The following is a 22,184-nucleotide window of genomic DNA, read 5'->3' as shown; positions in this document are numbered from 1 at the left end:
TATGGTCATAATGTTTGTTTTCTGGGTTTGTTTGTTTTTTAAAGATTTTATTTATTTATTTGACAGAGAGAGACACAGCGAGAGAGGGAATACAAGCAGGGGTAGGGGGAGAGGGAGAAGCAGGCTTCCGGCAGAGCAGGGAGCCTGACGCGGGGCTCGATCCCCAGGACCCTGGGATCATGACCTGAGCCAAAGGCAGACGCTTAACAACTGAGCCACGCAGGTGCCCCTGTTTTCTGGGTTTTTAAAAAAGATTCATTCATTTTGAGAGAAAGAGAGAGCAAGGGGAGGAGCAGAGGGAGAGGGAAAGAAAGAAAGAACCCTCAAACAGATTCCCCACTGAGCACAGAGCTCGATGCAGGGCTCAAGCCCAGGACCCTGAGATCATGACCTGAGCCGAAATCAAGAGTCAGCTGCTTCACCAACTGAGCCATCCAGGCGCCCCTATGGTTATGTTTTTAAATCATTACTACCATGTGCTAGCTAGGATTAGGCAGTCTGAATCCAGAGCTTATGCTCTACCTCTCAGGTTGTCCTGTTTTAACCTGGAGATGCTCCCCACACCTCCAACCGTTCTTCCAAACTCTGCAGCCTTTCCTGTATGTCACTACCTACTCTGTGGGCTCCATACTATCGCCTCCAGGGTCTACCACAAGCCACTCCCCCTACGAAGCTAGTCCTGGCTTCCGCCAGGCTCCTAATACAGCCTGTGCACTCTGCTGTTAAAGCCCCACAACGGAATCATCTTGTTGGTGAGACATCTCATTAGATGCCTTGGGGGCAAAAACCAGGTTTTTCTGAAAATGATCCTATATAGCCCTAGTGGCTAACAGAATGTGTGGCTTTAGGGACACCTGGGTGGCTCAGCCAGTTAAACGTCCAACTCTATTTCAGCTCGTCATGAGCTCAAGGTCGTGAGATTGAGCCCTGTGTCAGGCTCTGTGCTGGGCGCGGAGCCTGCTTAAGATTCTTCTCTCTCTCTCCTTCTCCCTCTGCCCCTCCTCACATCTAAAAAAAAAAAAAAAGAAAAGAAAAAGAAAAAAAAGAATGTGTGGCTTTATAAAGCAAACCACTCAGGAAATTAATATTATGACTGAGATCCAATTCGGAAATTAAGGCGTGTCCACTAAAGCACAGAAATAGGTAATTTGGAAAGGAACTAGTTACAGCTTCAAAAATGGCATTTACATGTAAGAGGGACCTTTGTCCCAAGTAACTGTATCTTGATTTAACCTTGGTACCCAGAACTTACCCTTAAATCCCATTTTTTGGGTTGTTTAGTATCTTCCTTTCCTAACTTCTTCTGAGGGAAGGCATAGGTCAGAAATTCCAAACAATTTCCATTAACTGGCACAACAGAGTAACACGTGACTGACTGAGACAACCCTATTAGAGCGGACAGGTTTCCACTGGTTCTTTCAGCACAATACAGGGAGAGCCATGTGAGTATCTCCCCTTTCTAAAAGAAGGGGTCACACTCTTGGAGCGCCTGGGTGGCTCAGTCCTTAAGCACCTGCCTTCGGCTCAGGTCATGACCCCAGAGTCCTGGGATCAAGCCCCACATCGGGCTCCCTGCTCTGCGGAAAGCCTGCTTCTCCCTTTCCCACTCCCCCTGCTTATGTTCCCTCTCTTGCTGTGTCTCTGTCAAATAAAAAAAAATCTGGGCGCCTGGGTGGCTCAGTTGGTTAAGCAACTGCCTTCGGCTCAGGTCATGATCCTGGAGTCCCGGGATCGAGTCCCGCATCAGGCTCCCTGCTTGGCAGGGAGTCTGCTTCTCCCTCTGACCCTCTTCCTCTCATACTCTCTGTCTCTCATTCTCTCTCTCTCTCAAATAAATAAATAAAATCTTAAAAAAAATAAATAAATAAAATTAAAATTAAAAAAAATCTTAGGAAAAAAAAGGGGGAGGAGTCACTCTTCCACAGGCTTCTGATAACAAAAGAACTATATCCAGAAATGTCTCACTTCAGAATTGCTTATATAAGCCTTTACTCTTATTATTCATAGAGAAACTGCTTCCTTAGTAAATGATTCAGATGAGGCTGAAGGGAATTATCACTCGTGGAAATCTAAGAAATAGTTTGAAAGTAGTCATTAAACAAATTAAAACAGGGTTGCCTGGATTTACCTGCAAATGAAGATGAAAAGCTAAATGAATGTGGTAACAGAAAAAGAAAATTAAGAATTTATTCTGCCTTTCTGATTATTGATGAATTAAATTTCTCAGTATTCCAGCTAATAAATGAAGTAGGAATGACAGAGTAACAGTCTTTTACAAAGAATTACCTAAAAAACAATAAGCACCTCAATCTATATATTAGAATTACCTACTTTTTAATTTTTCAAAATTTGAACACTACAGCTTGGAAAAGTTGTAATGATAACATGATTCTAGGCACTGAACATCAACATCGGTCTATTACAAGCAGAAACAACCAGACATTGTACGCCTCCAGAGGGAAGAACACAATGCTGTCTATTAAGTACTGCGGACCAAAAACAAAACAAAACAAAACAAAACAAAGCTGAATCAGACTAAGCCTCTAGATCTAACTACCACTTTACTAGAAATTTAGAAGACTATGCTAAACAATATCCTAAGGAACATATTAGCAAAATCTAGAACACAGAAAATTCTACAAGACAACTTGCTTTTGTAAAAAATAACTTGCAAGGATAAGGGGGGAAGAGAGTGCAAGGAGGAAAACTATAAATTTTTTTTTAAAGGGGGGGGAGGGCCAGAGAGAGAATCTTAAGCAGGCTCCATGATCTCATAACCCTGAGATCATGACCTGAGTTGAAATCAAGAGCTGGAATCTTAACCTATTAACCCACCCACGTGCCCCAATTTCCTAAAAGAGACTTAGACACATCAACCAAATGCCACGTATGAATCTTTAAAAATACAAATTAATATAAAAAATATTAATTAATATAAAAACCACCCATGAAATAATCAGGGAAGCTTGAACACTAGTGGGTATTTAGTAACAATGAAAAATTATTGATAATTTTCTTAGCTGTGATAATGGCACTGTTATAATGCTTTTTAAAAAAATCCTATGCTGGGGAGCCTAGCTCGCTCAGTCGGTTAGGCGCCTAACTCTGGATCTCAGCTGAGGTCTTGATCTCAGGGTCATGAGTTCAAGCCCCACGTTGGGCTCCACACTGGGCGTGCAGCCTCCATGTAAAAAATAAATAAATAAAAAGCTTTTCGGTGGCGCCTGGCTGGCTCAGTCGGTAAAGCATGCAACTCTTGATCTCAGGGTAGTGAGTTCGAGCCCCATCTTGGGCACAGAGATTACCTAAAAAAAAAAAATCTCATGAGGCGCCTGGATGGCTCAGTTAGTTAAGCGTCCAACTTGATTTCAGCTCAGATCATGATCACAGGGTTGTGAGATGGAGCCCTGCATCCCTTAGGATTCTCTCTCTGCCTCTCCCCCTCGCCCCCCAAAAATCCTATGCTTTTAATAAAATTTAGAAACAAACAGATGAAATTATATAAAGTTGAAGGTGCATGAAGGTAAATGGCAATTCATATTATTCTCTTTTATATTTTCCATAATAAACTAAAATGGTTTGCCAAACAATGATTTAATAATACAACAGATTAAAGCTTTTTCCTGATTCAGCAATATGCTATGTAAGCAAAAAAAAGTATTTAAAATATATGCATATTATGAAAAACTGAAACGGGGCGCCTGGGTGGCTCAGTCGGTTAAGCATCCAACTCTTGATTTCAGCTGAGGTGGTGATCTCAGGGTCATGAGATCAAGGGTCAGGCTCTGCTTGAGGTTCTCTCTCTCCTCTCCTTTTGCCCCTCCCCCCAACTCATGCTCTAAATTAATTAATTTTAAAAAGCTTTAAAAAGAAAAACTGAAATAAAACTCAGGTAAATATAGTATAACCTCTAGTTGAAAGATTTAATCTGACTTATTTTGAAATTACCACGACTATTTAAATAAGTTTTACTTTATACAATATAGAAAAATGCTCAAACCTACACACAAGAGAAATCAAATTAAAGCTAAAATTATAAAGCTTTTTGAATCTTAACGTAGCCCTATAGAAGAGACAACAGATGAACATGTAACTCTCTGGCTTTTAAAACCTTTGCTCATTTAAAATGTAGATACGAGCTCTTCATTGAGGGCTTACTAATTAATGAATCTTCTGCTTTGTTTCCCTCTGGCAATCTGCCCGGCAATGTCTTAGGGCAGCCTTTCAATCTAAGGCAATACTATCTGTCAAAAGGGCCTTCATTAGCTTTACTGCTCCAATTTTGTGCCTCTTGTGACTATTGTTAGGGATGTTCTCTTCTCATCTTCAGCTACGTACAGAAAATATAGTCTGAATAAAAATAATCAACAAAGGATCCTGGAGAATGAGTTTAATTCCTTGGTAAGTAGCTTCAGAAGCAAACTTGGAAAAGGCAAGACAAAACGCATTGAGCTGGGAGCAAGGTGAAAAGCAGACAACAGTATAGCAGAACAGTTGTGTGGGAAGTGATGGAAGTTGGCCTCAAGAGTAAGGGGCTTTGTCTAATAATGGCAAGCTACAAAAGCATGGAGACCATCAACAGAAGGATAGTCCTGTATACCACAATCCAAAAGGATGGCAAATAGCCTACAGATAAACAGCTTGAAATAGGTAGGCATATATGCAGGGAGGGAGGTCTACTACATAGAAGTAGACAACAAATTATATCCTGCTTAGGTATGTGACTTCGGGGATAATTAAGGTGGTTTGGATCCTTGCTATATTATTTTTTAAAAATTTAAAAGCTAGATGGCTGTTTTAAAATATGCTATAAAAATGGATAATTCTTCACAAGTTAAAAGTTCTAAACCATGTTTGTGCGAGAATGACAAACTCACTGACCAGCATTTCTCAAAGTAAGGCCTGATGACCACAGTGTTCTGAAAATGCCGATTTTCATTTCACACCACACTTAGTAGTTAACAATGTATGTCCACGAAGCCCAGTAATCTGTATTTTTAGAAGTATTCCAAGTGGGGGCACCTGGGTGGCTCTGTTGGTTAAGGGCCTGCCTTCAACTCAGGTCATGATCCCAGGGTCCTGAGATCAAGAGCCCTGCATTTGGCTCCCTGCTCAGTAGGGAGCCTGCTTCTTCCTCTCCCTCTGCCATTCCCCCTGCTTGTGCTCACTGGCTCTCTCTGTCAGATAAATAAATAAAATCTAAAAAAAAAAAAAAAGTATTCCAAGTGATTCCTAAAGTTTGAAAGCCACTGCCCGAGACTTATTGTGGTAATATCTAAAAAACAAAAATCAAAAGGAGACTTTGAAGGCAGGGAATAAAAGTTGAACCACCAAGTCTGAAGGTAGGAAGAAAAGTAGGTCTGAGCTTATCTGCAAGAAATAAATGTCAGCAGCAAATCGTGTCAAAGGGAAAAATAAAAGGCCACTTCTCACGTTAAGACAAATCCCAAACTTTATTTAACTAAGCCTAGTTCATCACTGCCAAGCAAAACTAATAAAACACAATATTTTCAATCAACAAAATCTTTAAAAGTCATGAAATATGATTACAATACACAGTAATCTGTGTAGAACTGAAGAATAAATAGAATTCTAATCACTCTGCAAGAGGACACTGACATTTATTGAGTTGAATTTGGTTGTATTTAATCTCTCCTCCTTCAGGAAATGTTTTTAGATTTCCATAGGATGTCAAAATCCCCCTGGTTTGGTATCCCTCAGTTATATACAACTATACATGAAATTAGCCCAAAATTTTATACTTTAATGAAAACCTACAAATAAGGTTTTCTGACTATTTAGAGACATCCAGAAAGATCATACTCAAACACTCTGGAATCTTAATCTGTACTGTCTGTTGAATGTTCCCACTCAACCTCAAAAATGATACTCCAGTTTGACATCACTGAAAGCTAAAAGAAAGCAGGAAGTAAGAAAGAACCAAATAGAAACAAGAGAAAAAAAGAATGGCCACTTAGAAGGAAATGAGCAACTGTGGAGCTAGACTGTGAGGTTAACTGAAGAACACAAACGAGGTTCAGAGGGGTATGCTGGGTGTGGGGAAAGAAAGAACCAAACAGAAACAAGAGAAAAAGAGAATGTTTAGCCATTTAGAAGGAAATGAGCAAACTCTGGAGCTAGACTGTGAGGTTAACTAGGGAACACAAACGAGGTTCAGAGGAGTATGTTTGGCGTGGGGAAAGTCGGAGGCACCATCAAGATGACAGGCCACTAATCAGACATCCGAATGGGTGGGTGGTCACTAAAATATGCATGGTCAGAGTGTAAGTGATCCACCGGCTGCAAGTGTGTACGTCTCAGGAGGAGGGGGAAGTGTGCACTGCAACTAAGTGTCTAATGACACCAAAAAGGGGATGATTCTGGTACAGTGTGAGTAAAAGACTTGGAAAAATTCTTATTTCTCACTCCTCTTAAAGGCTCCAACTTTAACCTTTACTTCTTTCTTGGCCTCCCTTTTAATTTAAAAACATCTTATTTGGGGCGCCTGGGTGGCTCAGTTGGTTAAGCGACTGCCTTCGGCTTGGGTCATGATCCTGGAGTCCCGGGATCGAGTCCCGCATCGGGCTCCCTGCTCGGCGGGGAGTCTGCTTCTCCCTCTGACCCTCCTCCCTCTCATGCTCTCTGTCTCTCATTCTCTCTGTCTCAAATAAATAAATAAATAAAATCTTTTTAAAAAATAAAAATAAAAATAAAAACATCTTATTTTACATATCCTTCTAAACCCCTTTTGCCTAAAAATATTCCATTGTACTGGCACACAAAGCAAGTTCCAGAACAGGTGACTTAGGAGAAGTCATCTCACTTTGAGACTGTCCTCGAGTCCAGGTCAGGATTTAGGACACAAACTGAACACAAACTAAGAAGAGAGTTCCATGTGGGAATCTAGAGCTAACAGTAGGGTACGAATCATATGAGTAGTCAGATAGGCTGTCAATCCTAGCTCAGGGAACACCCTGTAAGAGTCACAACACCACAGCCAGAAGCAGAGGGCAAAACAGCAAGTCACCTCTGGTGACAACACACTTGTGCTCATTGCATCAATTAACCAATATCTATTAAACACCCACCCATACATAAAAAGTTCAGCAAATACACAAAGTCTGTATCACTTGCTATTCACTGTAAATAAATCATTTACTCATAAACTTGTCCTATGTATCAATGTGAGTACTTATTTGCATTTCCCAGCCATATTTTGAAGTACCCAAATTACATAAGTATTCTCCTAGAAAGATGCTAAGACTGAACTGCACATAGACAACACAACTAAAACCTCAAAACGACTTCAATTCCCTCCAGCACCTCTTCAACCCCCTGCCCGTGAGGTGACTCCCACTATCCTTGAACTCCGGAACCATCACCATGAAACATTCACTTGTCTCAGCAGCTGACCTTCCCACACAGAGATGGCAGAAACCCCAGAGTTCAAGAGGGAAAGCACCAAGAGAGACAGGGTGAGAAAAGGGAAAGAGAAGAGTGAAGAGAAAATGCAACACTGCAAGAACAACAGCAATGATTCCACTCCTAGCTGCACCACTGCCCAAGTAATGGTCTGTGCTCTTGAGCTGGATTCCTCTCGTCTGTGTCCTCAGGACAACACACTAGACAGCTCTCGTTCTGAAGGCCTGGCTCACGGGAACAATTAAGCTGCTATATTTTAGCACAACATTAAGTTCACAATACACATTTACTATTTCACAGTGAGCCTACCTTCTAACTTGCTAACAATACACACTCACCTATTATCTAGGTACAACCATGTATGAGAAATAACTTGCCTAATAAATGCAATAATTGTTCAGTGTTTTTCCTAGATGTAGGTACAAACTAGAAAACCAGATGAAACTTTCACTTGGCACATTAGTTATAACGTGCTTTTAGAATTCTCTAACACCATACAAAGAAGGAAAAGGATTTAACATTAAATAAATATCACATCAAAACATACAAATAAACATAAAAACTTACCATCCCTGTTCATTTTTATACTTGTAAGCAGCCCCAAGAATGTGACACAAGGTGCCTCCAGCTTTGAAATCCATGAAACATTTTGCCTAAAAATGATACAAGTTACACATGAGAAAAATAAAAGTTCTGACAAAATTAGTCATGTCTGAATTCAAAGTTTTATAAACTCAAAAGTTATCAACTGCTAGCTTAACCTTAAATACTTTCTGGAACCAAATAAGACATAAGGATAAATTTTTCCAAAAGTGAATTAAAAATTTTTTTAATTCAATTAATGTATTACTCTTTTAGTAAACAGTCTCTTAAAAATAAGATCTACAGGGGCGCGTGGGTGGCTCAGTCGTTAAGCGTCTGCCTTCGGCTCAGGTCATGATCCCAGGGTCCTGGGATTGAGCCCCGCATCGGGCTCCCTGCTCAGCCAGGAGCCTGCTTCTCCCTCTTCCACTCCCCCTGCTTGTGTTCCTGCTCTCACTATCTCTCTCTCTGTCAAATAAATAAATAAAATCTTTAAAAAAAAAAAAATAAGATTTACAAAAGATAAATCAAAATGTTTCAACAGGAAATACTAATGGACAGAAAATACTGATATACTACAAACTCCGCTGATAAATTTAAAATGTGACTTTTTTTTTTTTAAGATTTTATTTATTTATTTGAGACAGAGAGAATGAGAGAGAGAGAGCACATGGCGGGGGGAGGGTCAGAGGGAGAAGCAGGCTCCCCGCCGAGCAGGGAGCCCGATGCGGGACTCGATCCAGGGACTCCAGGATCATGACCTGAGCCGAAGGCAGTCACTTAACCAACTGAGCCACCCAGGCGCCCCTAAAATGTGATTTTTAAAATATTTAAAATTCAAGTAAAACACAATTTCCAACAATATGATTTCCTGTAGAGTGAGAAATATTAGTATACATTAGACTTTTTTCCCAACTGAGGTCCCTGACTTTAAATTATGCAAAAATTATAACTGTACTCTTACAATAATATTTTAATGACCATGAAACACAGTTTAAATTATATGTAAAATTATAGCTAAAATCTGTACAACTTGAAAGAGATGTGCACTTTATGGATTATAAAAGTCATGCTCAAATAAATCAAACGCTGAATGACTTATACATTATGAAGTATAAGTAAAAGTGAAGTAAAAGTTTCACATAAACTGATCATCAAATATAAGGTGGAAGTATTAGAAATACGGCATGCATTTTTTTCCTTGAAAATGATTCCTACAAAATAATATAATGAAAAGAACTGCATGATGTCAAAGGCAAAAAACAGAACAGTGGTTGCTAAGGGTTGGGTAGAGAGTGCAGAATTAAGGTTTAATGAGTACAGTTACAATTTGGGAAAATGATAAAGTTCTGAAGATGGATGGTAGTAACAGTTGGACTACTATGTGAATATACTAATGCCACTGAACTACACACCTAAAGATGATTAAAATATTTTACTACAATGAAAAATAACATTTTTAAAAATAAAAAATACTAAGAAAATCATTAAGATGAGCTCTTCCAAAATAAGCTAACAAGTGAGCCTTCCAAGTCATTCTGGTTATCCTCTTGCTTTTTAAATACATAGGTTTGAGTTCCTAATTTCTTTTTTTTTTTTAAGATTTTATTTATTTATCTGACAGAGAGAGACAGCTAGAGAGGGAACACAAGCAGGGGGAGTGGGAAAGGGAGAAGCAGGCTTCCTGCAGAGCAGGGAGCCCAATGCAGGGCTCGATCCCAGGACCCTGGGATCACGACCTGAGCCGAAGCCAGATGCTTAATGACTGAGCCACCCAGGTGCCCCAAGTTCCTAATTTCTTGCCCAACACTATTCCCGGTACACCCCAACTGTTGCATTACATATTCCTAAACAAATACATCCAGGTGCAATTCTTACCATTGACAACATGTTATTTATCTGAGAAAATGCACAAGTTATTACAATTTCTAGTGTTGGCATCTTAAATTAGAATAATGCGCTGAGGGCGCCTGGGTGGCTCAGTTGGTTAAGCGACTGCCTTCGGCTCAGGTCTTGATCCTGGAGTCCCGGGATCGAGTCCCGCATGGGGCTCCCTGCTCAGGAGGCAGTCTGCTTCTCCCTCTGACCCTCCTCCCTCTCATGCTCTCTGTCTCTCATTCTCTCTCTCGCAAATAAATAAAATCTTAAAAAAAAAAAGAATAATGCGCTGGTAGGTACCTACAAGAGTAGAATGAAACAGTTCTACTAAGCCTTCCCTGAACCCACAGAGACTGGGCTAAAATGCTCTCTCCAACCACATATGCATATCACTACTGATGCACATGCAAACCACTCACAGCATAATACTGAAATGACTGGTTTATACGTTTATCTGTAATATGAACTCCTTGAGGACAGGAACAGTGTCCTATTCAAATCTTTAACATCAATATTCAACAGAGTGCCTGACAATGTAGGTAATCCGTAAAACTTTTCTCAGCAGTTCAAGTATACTAAAACAATTTAAAAGCTCATAGCCTTAAAAAAAAAAGATCAGCCATGCTACATATTGATCAGACCAGAACAATAAAACACGTAATTTAAGATTAAGGTCAATTTCTGGACAGGCAGTAAATTTGAGAAATTAAAATACCAGATATATGTTTAAGATAGACACAGTAACTTCTATCAACCACTGCAGGAACAAGTGATAACTGAAGAAGTAGAAACTGAGACTTCCAATTTTCCAGAGGTAACATCTAAATAAAGGGAAAGAAAAGAGGGAAACTCAGAAACCTGTCAAGGGCACTAGTTCCAGCAATGAAATGCAAAAAGGAAAACATAAATCCATAAAGATGTGACAGAAAAAAAACAAAAAGGGACACGCACCAGACATCAAGGATTCTTAGAGCCTGCATGGGAATGGATTTGGGACTCTGGGCCTAATGATAAGCTCATTATCAAAATCACCCGGATAAAAAAGTAGTAGATCAGAGTCAGGGGACGGCAAGTTGGAGGCAGAGACAAGAGACTTTGCAAGGACACCCACGGGGCCCTGACTGTATCACCTCACCCAACCCTCATCCCAACCACCCCCAACACGGAAGAGGCCCTGCCCTAACTGACACTGGATATAATTCGAATACAAGAGCTCATGTGCTTAGACATTCTCTGAAGGAGCAGCGCGGATTGTTCGTTGTAAGTTCCTCTTGATTAGTATTGAAAAACTTAAAAAATAAGAGGGCAAGAGGATTCCAAAACTTGAGCTTTCCAGAGCCAGCAAGATGCTGCTTTGCCTGAATTATCTCAGTAGCTACACACCCCATCAGAGACTTGGGATCAAGGACAGCTCTAATCGGCTGCTTCTATTCCTAGCTGTGTGACTATACTGCTTTTGATAAGCTGTTCTATCTCTGGTTAACTATTTGGAAAATTAATCTAATCTTATTCTGGATGTACGTAAGTGGTCTCATCCTACCTATTTATAGCCCACCTAAAATTCTGCTGAGCTGATAAAACCTAGAAAAAGATAAATCTAACTGCAATACTTAAAAGTGCTTAAAATTTGTACCATAGTGTCCTTATTTATTTCTTTGGCTTTTTTTTTTTTTTTTTAATTTATTTGACAGAGCGAGACACAGCGAGAGAAGGAACACAAGCAGGGAGAGTTGCAGGGGGGAGAAGCAGACTCCCCACGGAGCAGGGAGCCTGATGTGGGGCTCAATCCCAGGACCCTGGGATCATGACCTTAGCCGAAGGCAGACGCTTAACAACTGAGCCACCCAGGCGCCCCTCTTTGGCTTATTTATTAAAGGCAGTTTGTCTTAACTGGAAAAAAGAGGATATATACTTGTGTACGTAGAACATACACGTCTATAATACCGTGTTCTGGTCTATTAATCGATATGATGGTGCAAAAAATAAACATGAGAAAGTAATAAAGGAACAGAAACGGAGAATGTCCAAGACACCAAGAAAGGTCACAGAAATCACAATGTCATCTTCACACCTTGAAAAGTTGTGGGGAAAAAGGCATATCACTTAGACTCCAGAACCTTTTTACCTCACAAAATAAGACAATCAAATATTCCATACATTTCTCTGTGTACTTTAACTGCTTTTGGAGTTCAGATAGTGCTTTCTAGAAATTTTCCCCAATGTTATTAATAAGAGAAACTGTAACAGTCTTATAATTAGCACCTCTAATCATAGCTAATAATTGCTGTAGTACTCTTATTCTTAGGGAGAACAAAAAGTATTTTCATTGCTACCAATTACTGAGAATTTACATTTACTGTGTGGCACTGTATATACATCATGGACAACTTGCTATTTATCTGAAAAAATGCACAAGTCATGGCAATTCCATAGTGTTGGCATCTTAGCTGAGAATAATGTACCTCATTTACTCCTCAACAATCCTACAAAGTTGACTCTTTTCATGTCATTTTACAGATGAAAATGTGTTAATGGCTCCAGCAATATGACAGGCTGAATAACCAGAAAACCCTACCACTTCAAATGTACGCTGAACAAAATACAACAGACGTTATTTTAAATGTACAGCTGGATTTCTAGGAAGAAAGCAAATCCCTAGGTACAAAAATCAAAGAAGAAAAAAATCAAACTAAAAGTCAAAGTGGCAATCTTCTGAGGTAAAAAAAAAAATACCACGCTAGGGTGACATGGGGTGGGGATAATGAGACTCAACAGGCAAGTAATGACAACATTGATAAGATAAAGGCTAGGGCTTCACTGTCAATGCAGGACAGGAAATAACACTACAGACCTAAGCAAGGGAGGACGTCAAAACTAAGGCTATCACCCACCATAAACGCATGGAGAGCCAGGGCTATCAACAGGTTCACCAGTAGGGAAAGGATGAGCTAGAAAAAAATACCTGCCAGCAAAGACGATAACAAGCTTCCATCTCAAGATAATTTGAGTTTGGAACTTAACTAACCACTCAGTTAGGAATCCCATGACAAATTCATGTAAGAATTTGGTCCTAAATTTAGCAGGTCCTCTAGAGTACCTTAAAGAGCAAATTCTCAGCCCAGGCCAATAGGATTCCCAGGTAAAATTCCACTGAAGGAAGTGCTGATGTTCCAAAATTCAAATACACAGCAATCTTAATTATGTTTTGTTTCCTTAAGTCAACAGAAAAAACAAACAGAAGAATCCTAACATTTCAGATAAAAGAAAAAACTAGGATAGGACTTGTACAATTAGAATATATAAAATGGGGCGCGTGGGTGGCTCAGTCGTTAAGCATCTGCCTTCGGCTCAGGTCATGATCCCCGGGGTCCTGGGATTGAGCCCCACGTTGGGCTCCCTGCTCCGCGGGAAGCCTGCTTCTCCCTTTCCCTCGCCGGCCGCTCTGCCTACTTGTGCTATCTCTCTGTCAAATTAATAAAATCTTAAAAATAAATAAATAAAGACACTAAAGAGAAAGATCTGAAAAATATATACATGTAACTCCTAGCACATGTACCATTCAATAAAAGCACAACTGTCAGGTTATATAGCAGATCAGACAACTACACATAGAAAAGTTTAAAACGGGGCGCCTGTGTGGCTCAGTTGGTTAAGCGACTGCCTTCGGCTCAGGTCATGATCCTGGAGTCCGGGGATCGAGTCCCGCATCAGGCTCCCTGCTCAGCAGGGAGACTGCTTCTCCCTCTGACCCTCCCCCCTCTCATGTGCTCTCTTTCTCTCATTCTCGCTCTCTCAAATGATGAATAAATAAAATCTTTTAAAAAAAAAAAAAAGAAAAGTTTAAAACTTATTTGTGAAGGATTAGAAATTGTGAAGGAGGGGCGCCTGGGTGGCTCAGTCGTTAAGCGTCTGCCTTCGGCTCAGGTCATGATCCCAGCGTCCTGGGATCGAGCCCCACATTGGGCTCCCTGCTCTGCGGAAAGCCTGCTTTTCCCTCTCCCCCTCCCCCTGCTTGTGTTCCCTCTCTCGCTGTGTCTGTCAAATAAATAAAATCTTTAAAAAACAAAGAAAGAGGGCGCCTGGGTGGCTCAGTTGGTTAAGCGACTGCCTTCGGCTCAGGTCATGATCCTGGAGTCCCGGGATCAAGTCCCGCATCGGGCTCCCTGCTCAGCGGGGAGTCTGCTTCTCCCTCTCCCGCTCCCCCCTCTTGTGCTCTCTCACTCTCTCTCTCTCAAATAAATAAATAAAATCTTTTAAAAAATTAAATAAATAAATAAATAAATAAATAAATAAATAAATAAATAAAAAACAAAGAAAGAAATTGTGAAGGATTTAAATCCCTAGCTTCAAGAAACATATCAGGTTTTTTTTAAAGATTTATTTATTTGAGAGAGAGAGAGACAGCTAGAGCAGGGGGAGGGGCAGAGGGATAGGGAGAGAGAGAAAATCCTCGAGCCAACTCCCTGCTGAGCATGGAGCCCAGTGCAGGGGCTCAATCGCAGGACGCTGAGATCATGACCTGAGCCGAAATCAAGAGTCAGACACTTAACTGACTGAGCCGCCCAGACCCCCAAGAAACATATAAGTTCTGAGGAATATATTAAAAATACATAATAGAAGCTACACCTAGACACACTATTGTACAACTGCATAACAGCAAAGACAAAGAGATCTTAAAAGCAACCCGAAGAAAAGAGAGTACCTAAAAAAACCAAACAGCTGGACTGATGGATTTCTCAACACCAATAATCTTAACAAGTTACAAAAAATATTAAAATATGTTCTTAATATAACAAATTTCAAAATTTATAATAAGAAAAAAACAATCATTCCAATCACCTTTGAAATAATAATGCAAGGGTCAAAAGAGAAGTCAAAACAGAAATTAGAAAATATTGGGGCTCCTGGGTGGCTCAGTTGGTTAGGCGACTGCCTTCGGCTCAGGTCATGATCCTGGAGTCCTGGGATCGACTCCCACATCGGGCTCCCTGCTCGGCAGGGAGTCTGCTTCTCCCTCTGACCCTCCCCCCTCTCGTGTGCTCTCTCTCTCTCTCATTCTCGCTCTCTCAAATAAATAAATAAAATCTTTAAAAAAAAAAAAAGAAATCAGAAAATACTTTAGAACTACACAGATCAAAACGTATGAGCCACAGCTGGAGATGCACATGTTTAAAAGGAAAAAAAAAAAAGGAATGCTGACCCCTACATCATGTAATACACAAAGATCAATTCCAGATGGATTACAGTTATAAAGGTGAAACATAAAACAATAAAGCTTCTATAAAAAACACAACAGGGGCGCCTGGGTGGCTCATTTGGTTAAGCAACTGCCTTCGGCTCAGGTCATGATCCTGGAGTCCCTGGATGAGTCCCGCATCGGGCTCCCTGCTCGGCAGGGAGCCTGCTTCTCCCTCTGACCCTCCCCCCTCTCTTGTACTCTCTCTCATTCTCGCTCTCTCAAATAAATAAATAAAATCTTAAAAAAAAAAACACACAACAGAATATATTGATGATTTTGGAATAGGCAAAGGGCATAAAAATATTAAGCATAAAAAAAATCTTATAGATTATTCTATGTCAGCGATTGGCAAACTGTAGCCCACAGGCCAAATCAAGCCTGCTGTTTATGTAAGTAAAGTTTTATTGGGAAAAAAATCCATGCTCATTGTCTGAGGCTACGTTCACACAACAGCAAAGATGAGAAGCTGCAGCAGAGACTACATATTTACTCTCTGACCTTTTACAGACATTACAGATAAAACCATTTACCACTTGGCCTTTTATGGAAAAAGTTTACTGATCCCTGCGCTATATTACGATTAAGAACCTCTGTTCATCAAAAGACATCATCAGGAGAATAAAAAGATAAGCTACCAAGAGGATATTTGCCATAAATATGTCTGACACAGGACCCATAACCAAAACATGTAAGAAAAACTCCTTTAAAAAGAAGAAAAGAAACAAACATTCCCACTCTTGATGGGAATGCAAACTGGTACAGCCACTGTGAAAAACAGTATGGAGGTTCCTCAAAAACTTAGAAATAGAACTACCGTATGGGCCAGTAATTCCATTTCACTCATATGTGGAATTTAAGAAATAAAACAAAGGGAAAAAAGAGAGAGAGACAAGAAACAGACTCTTAACTATAGAGAACAAACTGATGGTGACTAGAGTGGAGGTAGGTTGGGAAGATGTGTGAAATAGGTAATGGGATTAAGGAATATATTTATCATGATGAGCACTGAGTAATGTACGGAACTGTTGAATCACTGTATTGTGCACTGGAAACTAATGTAACACTGTATGTTATGGAATTAACTTTTCTTTAAATGAGAAAGATAAATGACTGGATTTAAAAAAATGGGCAAAAGATTTGAACTTCACTTCAACAAAGAGAATAGCCAAATAGTCAATAAACACAAAAGGGTGCTCAACTTCACCAGTCATCAGCAACTAAAGAAAATGCAAACCCACAAATCCACCCAAAAACTAAAATAAGAGGGCACCTGGGTGGCTCAATCAGTTAGCGTCCAACTCATGATTTCGGCTCAGGTCATGATCTCATGGGTCATGAGATTAAGCCCCACGCCGGGCTCCACTAAGCAGGGAGTCTGCTTGAGGTTCTCTCCCTCTCCTTCTGCCCCTCCCCCACACTCAGGCTCTTTCTCTCTCTCAAATAAATCTTTTGATTAAAAAAACTAAAATGAATGAATCTTAAAAAAAAAAAAAACTAAAACAAGAAAATGTCCAAGCATCAGTAAGAAAGTAAAGAATTAGAACCCTTGTACATTGCCTGTGGGAGTATAAATTGGTAAAATTGCTCTGGAAGATTAGCAGTATCTACCAAAGCTGAAAATGCACACCCCATGACCCAGCGATTACATTCCTAGGAATATAACAGAAATATGTACTTTTAAGGGCACCTGGGTGGCTCAGTCGTTAAGTGTCTGCCTTCGGCTCAGGTCATGATCCCAGGGTCCTGGGATCGAGCCCTGCATCAGGCTTCCTGCTCACCGGGAAGCCTGCTTCTCCCTCTCCCACTCCCCTGCTTGTATTCCCTCTCTGTCTGTCAAGTAAATAAAATCTTTAAAAAAAAAAAAAAAGGAAATATGTACGTTCACCGAAAGACATATACATACAAAAATATTCACAGCAGCAATATTTATAATAGCTCTAAACTGCAAATTACCCTAAAAGCCAATCAATGGCAGAATGGATAAATTGTGGAATATTCCCATAATGGAACACTACATAGCAAGAAATGACAATGCTGCCCATTTTTCAAATAAATTTTTATTTGAACACAGTCACACCTACTCATTTAGGTATTATCTTTGGCTGCTTTTACGCTACAAAAGACTGATTAGTTGTGACAAAGTCTGTATGGCTTGCAAGCCTAAAATATTTACCATCCATCCCTTTAAGAATACATTTACCAACCCCTTAAACAGCAATCAGAATGAAGAAATTTCAACTCCAAGTAATAACATGGTAGAATTTTACAAATATGCTTGCCTATGCTTCAAAAATTTAAGTCATGAATGACAAAGACAGGATGAACTATTTCAAATTAAGACTAAAGAGACATAACTAAATAAAATCTGCAATCCTGATTTGGATCTTAAAGAGGACACATTCTTGTGACAATCTGTTGAAATGTGAAGACTGATTATATAGTAAATAACAGTATTGTCTGTATCAACGTTAAATTTCCTAAATTTGATCATTGTAAGACAAGGTTTAAAGAAGAGCCATGCTGCATGCAGTCTGAAGTCTCTACAGCCACCACCTCCCTGCTAGATTGGATCTCCTGAACGCCAGGAACTTCTCAAGTGACTTCAAAAGTGCAGTCACTGTACTGACAGACTAGTAATTTGTCCTCAGAAGTCCTTTTGTTCTTGCTTCTTAGACCTACATGCTAATCTTGGCTCTCACCCTTCTCCATTCCAAAAAGTCCTAGAATTCTGTATGATCTTAGCAGAACAATACTCAGATATAGATCATAAAAACCCAAAGTTGGAGGAATCATCATGTTCACCAAATCCAACAGTTTGGTTTTTTTTAAAGATTTTATTTATTTATTTGAGAGAGACAATGAGATAGAGCATGAGAGGGGGGAGGGTCAGAGGGAGAAGCAGACTCCCTGCTGAGCAGGGAACCCGATGCGGGACTTGATTCCGGGGCTCCAGGATCATGACCTGAGCCGAAGGCAGTCGCTTAACCAACTGAGCCACCCAGGCGCCCAAATCCAACAGTTTTCTAATGTTTCTTTGCCAAAGAGCTCTTTCAGGAGCAGAAAGCTCAAAAAGAAGTCTATCAGGAAAAACTGTTCAAAGTGAAAAACTTGAAAACAACAGATTCCTCTTAGACCTCCCCATTTATTCCTCTGTTCCCTCAGTCACTCAGGTGCTCTGCAAGGAACAATTATAAAACCAATAATCAGGTCCAACTCCTTTTTCTGATAATTATATGCCTCTTCTTATCAACTTCCTTCTCCCTAAAACTATTTACCACACAGCATAGTTTACTAAATCAAATGAAGAAAAGTGATTGCCAAAGTGACAGTCCTTGGACTCGTATTCTTTCCATTACACCAGACTGACCAAGTTCATGAGAATCTCTGCCATGAAGTCAGTCACACTTACTGGATAGAAATTCCAAAGTGTCAGAGAGAGATAGCCTATGGACTGTGACTCATCTAAAATGTCCCAAAATAATACTACCCAGTCCAAATACACAGCCTCATTTGTAGAAAAGGCTTTGACAATAAATTTTACCTTCAAAGTATTTACATGCATTCCAAAGTTATATATTAAAATGTATTAAGTTCCTGTGACAGTTTGAAAATAAATTCCAAAAAATTTAATGAACGTCCCTGAAAATAGGTGTATCCATCACAATGTACCTCCTTTTGAGAAGTAATAATGTCACCAAGTTCTGATCATTGCTTTAAAATAAACCAGCGCTGTGTTTTACATTTTGATAGATACTTTAAGAAAAGATCAATTTCGCAAAGTATTGTTCACTTCTCCAGCTAACTTCATTAACAGCCTTTCACTCTTCCTATCTTTGAGACAGTTACCAACATGACAACAAAGGCAATATTTAATTGATAAAATTTGGCTTCAATTCAAAGGGCACTGCAACATTTTGTTAGTCCTCAGGTTTACATAAAATACACTGTCTCAGATATGAGTTGAGTTGAAACAAAAGACCTAGCTCTTTGGGGCCTTCCTTAGGAGCTGGAGGTGATGGCAAACTAGTATAACAAATGTTCAAACAACATGTCTCCATTAGATCTACATTTTTACTTTACCAAGAAAACTTCTGCTAGACCAAACTAGCAATCTATTTTTCATGCTGTTAAGTACTATATACCACTTCTAATTTCTCAAAGAGCTTTCATTATCACACATCTTGTGATCCTCACAGCTACATCATAGTGTCTGTAGAGTAAGAAACACTTTCCCAGAAGCAGTAGGTACAGGGGGAAGTACCCTCCCCCAAGGTCACAGAGTGCTGGACATAGCTAGTTAACTCCAAAGCCCAGGGCTCTTTCATAACACCTGGTTCCAGAAACTGGTCTGAGGTGATTCCTTATGTTACATTATTTCAATTTAAGAAATGAATGAGGGGCGCCTGGGTGGCTCAGTAGATTAAGCGTCTGCCTTCAGCTTGCGTCATGATCTCAGGGTCCTGAGATGGAGCCTCACGTCGGGCCAGGTTCCCTGCTTCTCCCTCTCCTGCTCCCCCTGCTTGTGTGCTTTCTCTCTCTCTCTCTGTCAAATAAATAAAATCTTAAAAAAAAAAGAAAAAAAGAATGAGCTTTATTTTAGCAAAATCAACGACTTTTAAACTCTCTCAAGACTTCTGATTCAAGTCAGATCAAAGAGACCTATACTTTATCTCTGATCTCCAAAACCTAAAATGCTTAAAAAAATCATTACAGAAAATATACCGGGCTAAGTATCCAGAATCGTCCTGCTGAAAAAGAACTAAAAATGCTGATATAATACACAAAACATCTTCTAACAAAAGTAAAATTGGAAATCTCTGAAAGATAACTGGCTGGCCATGAAGAATAACAGCACAGAAACATCAATGACAATACTGACAAAGAATATAGTCTTTACAAACGCACTTTGTAAAATTCAGCAAACAAATGTCTGCAGCCTTCATCAAGCAACAACAGCAATGCTTGGGCATGGCAGAGAATCTAACTTATTTATTATTAACTTTTATTATTGTGTTATTAGCACATTACAACACACAAACTGCCCTGTTTTTTTAAAAAAAAATTACACAGCATATGAAGAACCAGGAAAGTATGGTCCATTCAGAAGGAAAAAAAATTGACAGAAACTATCCCAGAGGAAAGAAAAAGGAAAGAAAAATGAACACAGTGTAAGGGACCTATGGAACACCATCGAATTTACCAATATACACGTTATGAGAGTCCCAAAAGAGAGAAAAGAACACCAAATATATGAAAAAATTATGGCCAAAACTTCCCAAATTTTATGAAGAACGTGAATTTATACATCCATGAAGTTCAACAACCTCCAAGCTGAATGAACTCAAACACATCATAATCATCCAAAGTCCACAGTTTACATTAGGGTTCACTTTTGGTGTTGCACACTCTATAGGTTTTGTCAAATGTATAATGACATATCCACCATTATAGTAGGACACAGGACAGTTTCACTGTCCTGAAAATCCTCTGTGCTCTGCCCATTCATTCCTTTCTCCACGCCAAGACACTTTATATTCAAACTGTCAAAAGAAAGACAAAGGATCTAAAATGCAGGGAGGGGGCGCCTGGGTGGCTCAGTCGTTAAGGGTCTGCCTTGGGCTTAGGTCATGATCTCAGAGTCCTGGGATCCAGCCCCGCATCAGGCTCCCTGCTCAGCGGGAAGCCTGCTTCTCCCTCTCCCACTCACCCTGCTTGTGTTCCCGCTCTCGCTGTGTCTCTCTCTGTCAAATAAATAAATAAATAAAATCTTTAAAAAATAAATAAAATGCAGGGAGAGAGAAGTGACTCATCATATACAAGGAACTCTAAATAACATTTAACACCCAATTTCTATTCAGAAAACATGGAGGCCAGAATAATGAGAAGATACAGGTAAAGTGCTGAAAGTAAATAAGTTTGTATCCTGCAAAACTGCCCTTCAAAAATGAAAGAGATGGGGTGCCTGGCTGGCTCAGATGGTTAAGAGTGCAGCTCTCGATCTCGGGGTTATCAGTCCGAGCCCCACACTGGGTGTAGAGATTACTTAAAAGTAAAGCTTTAAGGGGTGCCTAGGTGGCTCAGTGGGTTAAGCATCTGCCTTCAGCTCAGGTCATGATCTCGGGGGTCCTGGGACTGAGCCCCGCATAGGGGCTTCTCCCTCTGCCTTTGCCCGTCCCCCCCACCCCCCGCTCACGCGCTCTCTCTCAAATAAATAAAATCTTTAAAATAAAATCTTAAATAAAGGGCGCCTGGGTGGCTCAGTTGGTTAAGCGACTGCCTTCGGCTCAGGTCATGATCCTGGAGTCCCTGGATCGAGTCCCGACAGGGAGTCTGCTTCTCCCTCTGACCCTCCCCCCTCTCATGTACTCGCTCTCTTCTCATTCTCTCTCTCTCAAATAAATAAAATCTTTAAAAAAAAAAAAATCTTAAATAAAGTAAGAAAGAGATGAAAAGAGGCTCCACATCATATGTAATCAGGGAAATGCACATTAAAACGAGATACCACTACACACCTATCAGAATAGTCAAAATCCAGAACACTGACAACACCAAATGCTGGTAAGGAACGGAATGTTATTCAGTGCTAAGAAAAATGGGCTAGCAAGCAATGAAAAGACATGGAGTAACTTTAAGTGCATATTACTAAGTGAAAGTAGACAACCTAAAAAGACTACATACTACATATTCCAATTATATGACACTTAGGAAAAGGCAAAACTATGGATAGTAAAAGGATCTATGGTTGTCAGAGGTTACTGAGGGAGAAAGGAATGCAAAGGCAGAGCACCGAGGATTTTCAGGACAGTGAAACTGTCCCGTGTCATACTATAATGGTGGATACACGTCATTATACATTTGACAAAACCTACAGAATGTACAACACCAAAAGTGAACCCTAATGTAAACTATGGACTTTGGATGATAATGATGTGTCAGTGTAAGTTTGTCAATTGTAACAAATATAGCACAGGATTTCCGTAAGAGGGGAGGTTATGCCCCATATGTCAGGGCAAGGGGTATATGGGAAACCTCTGTACCTTCTGCTCAATTTTGCTATGAACCT

At 39.9% G+C, this 22,184-nt stretch overlaps 1 protein-coding gene across 1 annotated transcript in view; it reads right to left on the bottom strand.

Moving 5' to 3' along the window:
- The window catches only part of SMARCC1 (SWI/SNF related, matrix associated, actin dependent regulator of chromatin subfamily c member 1), a 178,117-nt gene that overhangs the window by 135,684 nt on the left and 20,249 nt on the right, over positions 1-22,184 (bottom strand). The window contains exon 3 of the mRNA XM_034997255.1: positions 7,990-8,075. Coding sequence (XP_034853146.1) covers positions 7,990-8,075 — 86 coding nt within the window. The remainder of the gene's footprint in view (positions 1-7,989; positions 8,076-22,184) is intronic.

Source organism: Mirounga leonina, unplaced genomic scaffold (genome assembly GCF_011800145.1).
Source record: "Mirounga leonina isolate KUSES-001 unplaced genomic scaffold, KU_Mleo_1.0 Mir_94, whole genome shotgun sequence".
Taxonomy (NCBI): Eukaryota; Metazoa; Chordata; class Mammalia; order Carnivora; family Phocidae; genus Mirounga; species Mirounga leonina.
This window is presented reverse-complemented; position numbering and strand designations above follow the sequence as displayed.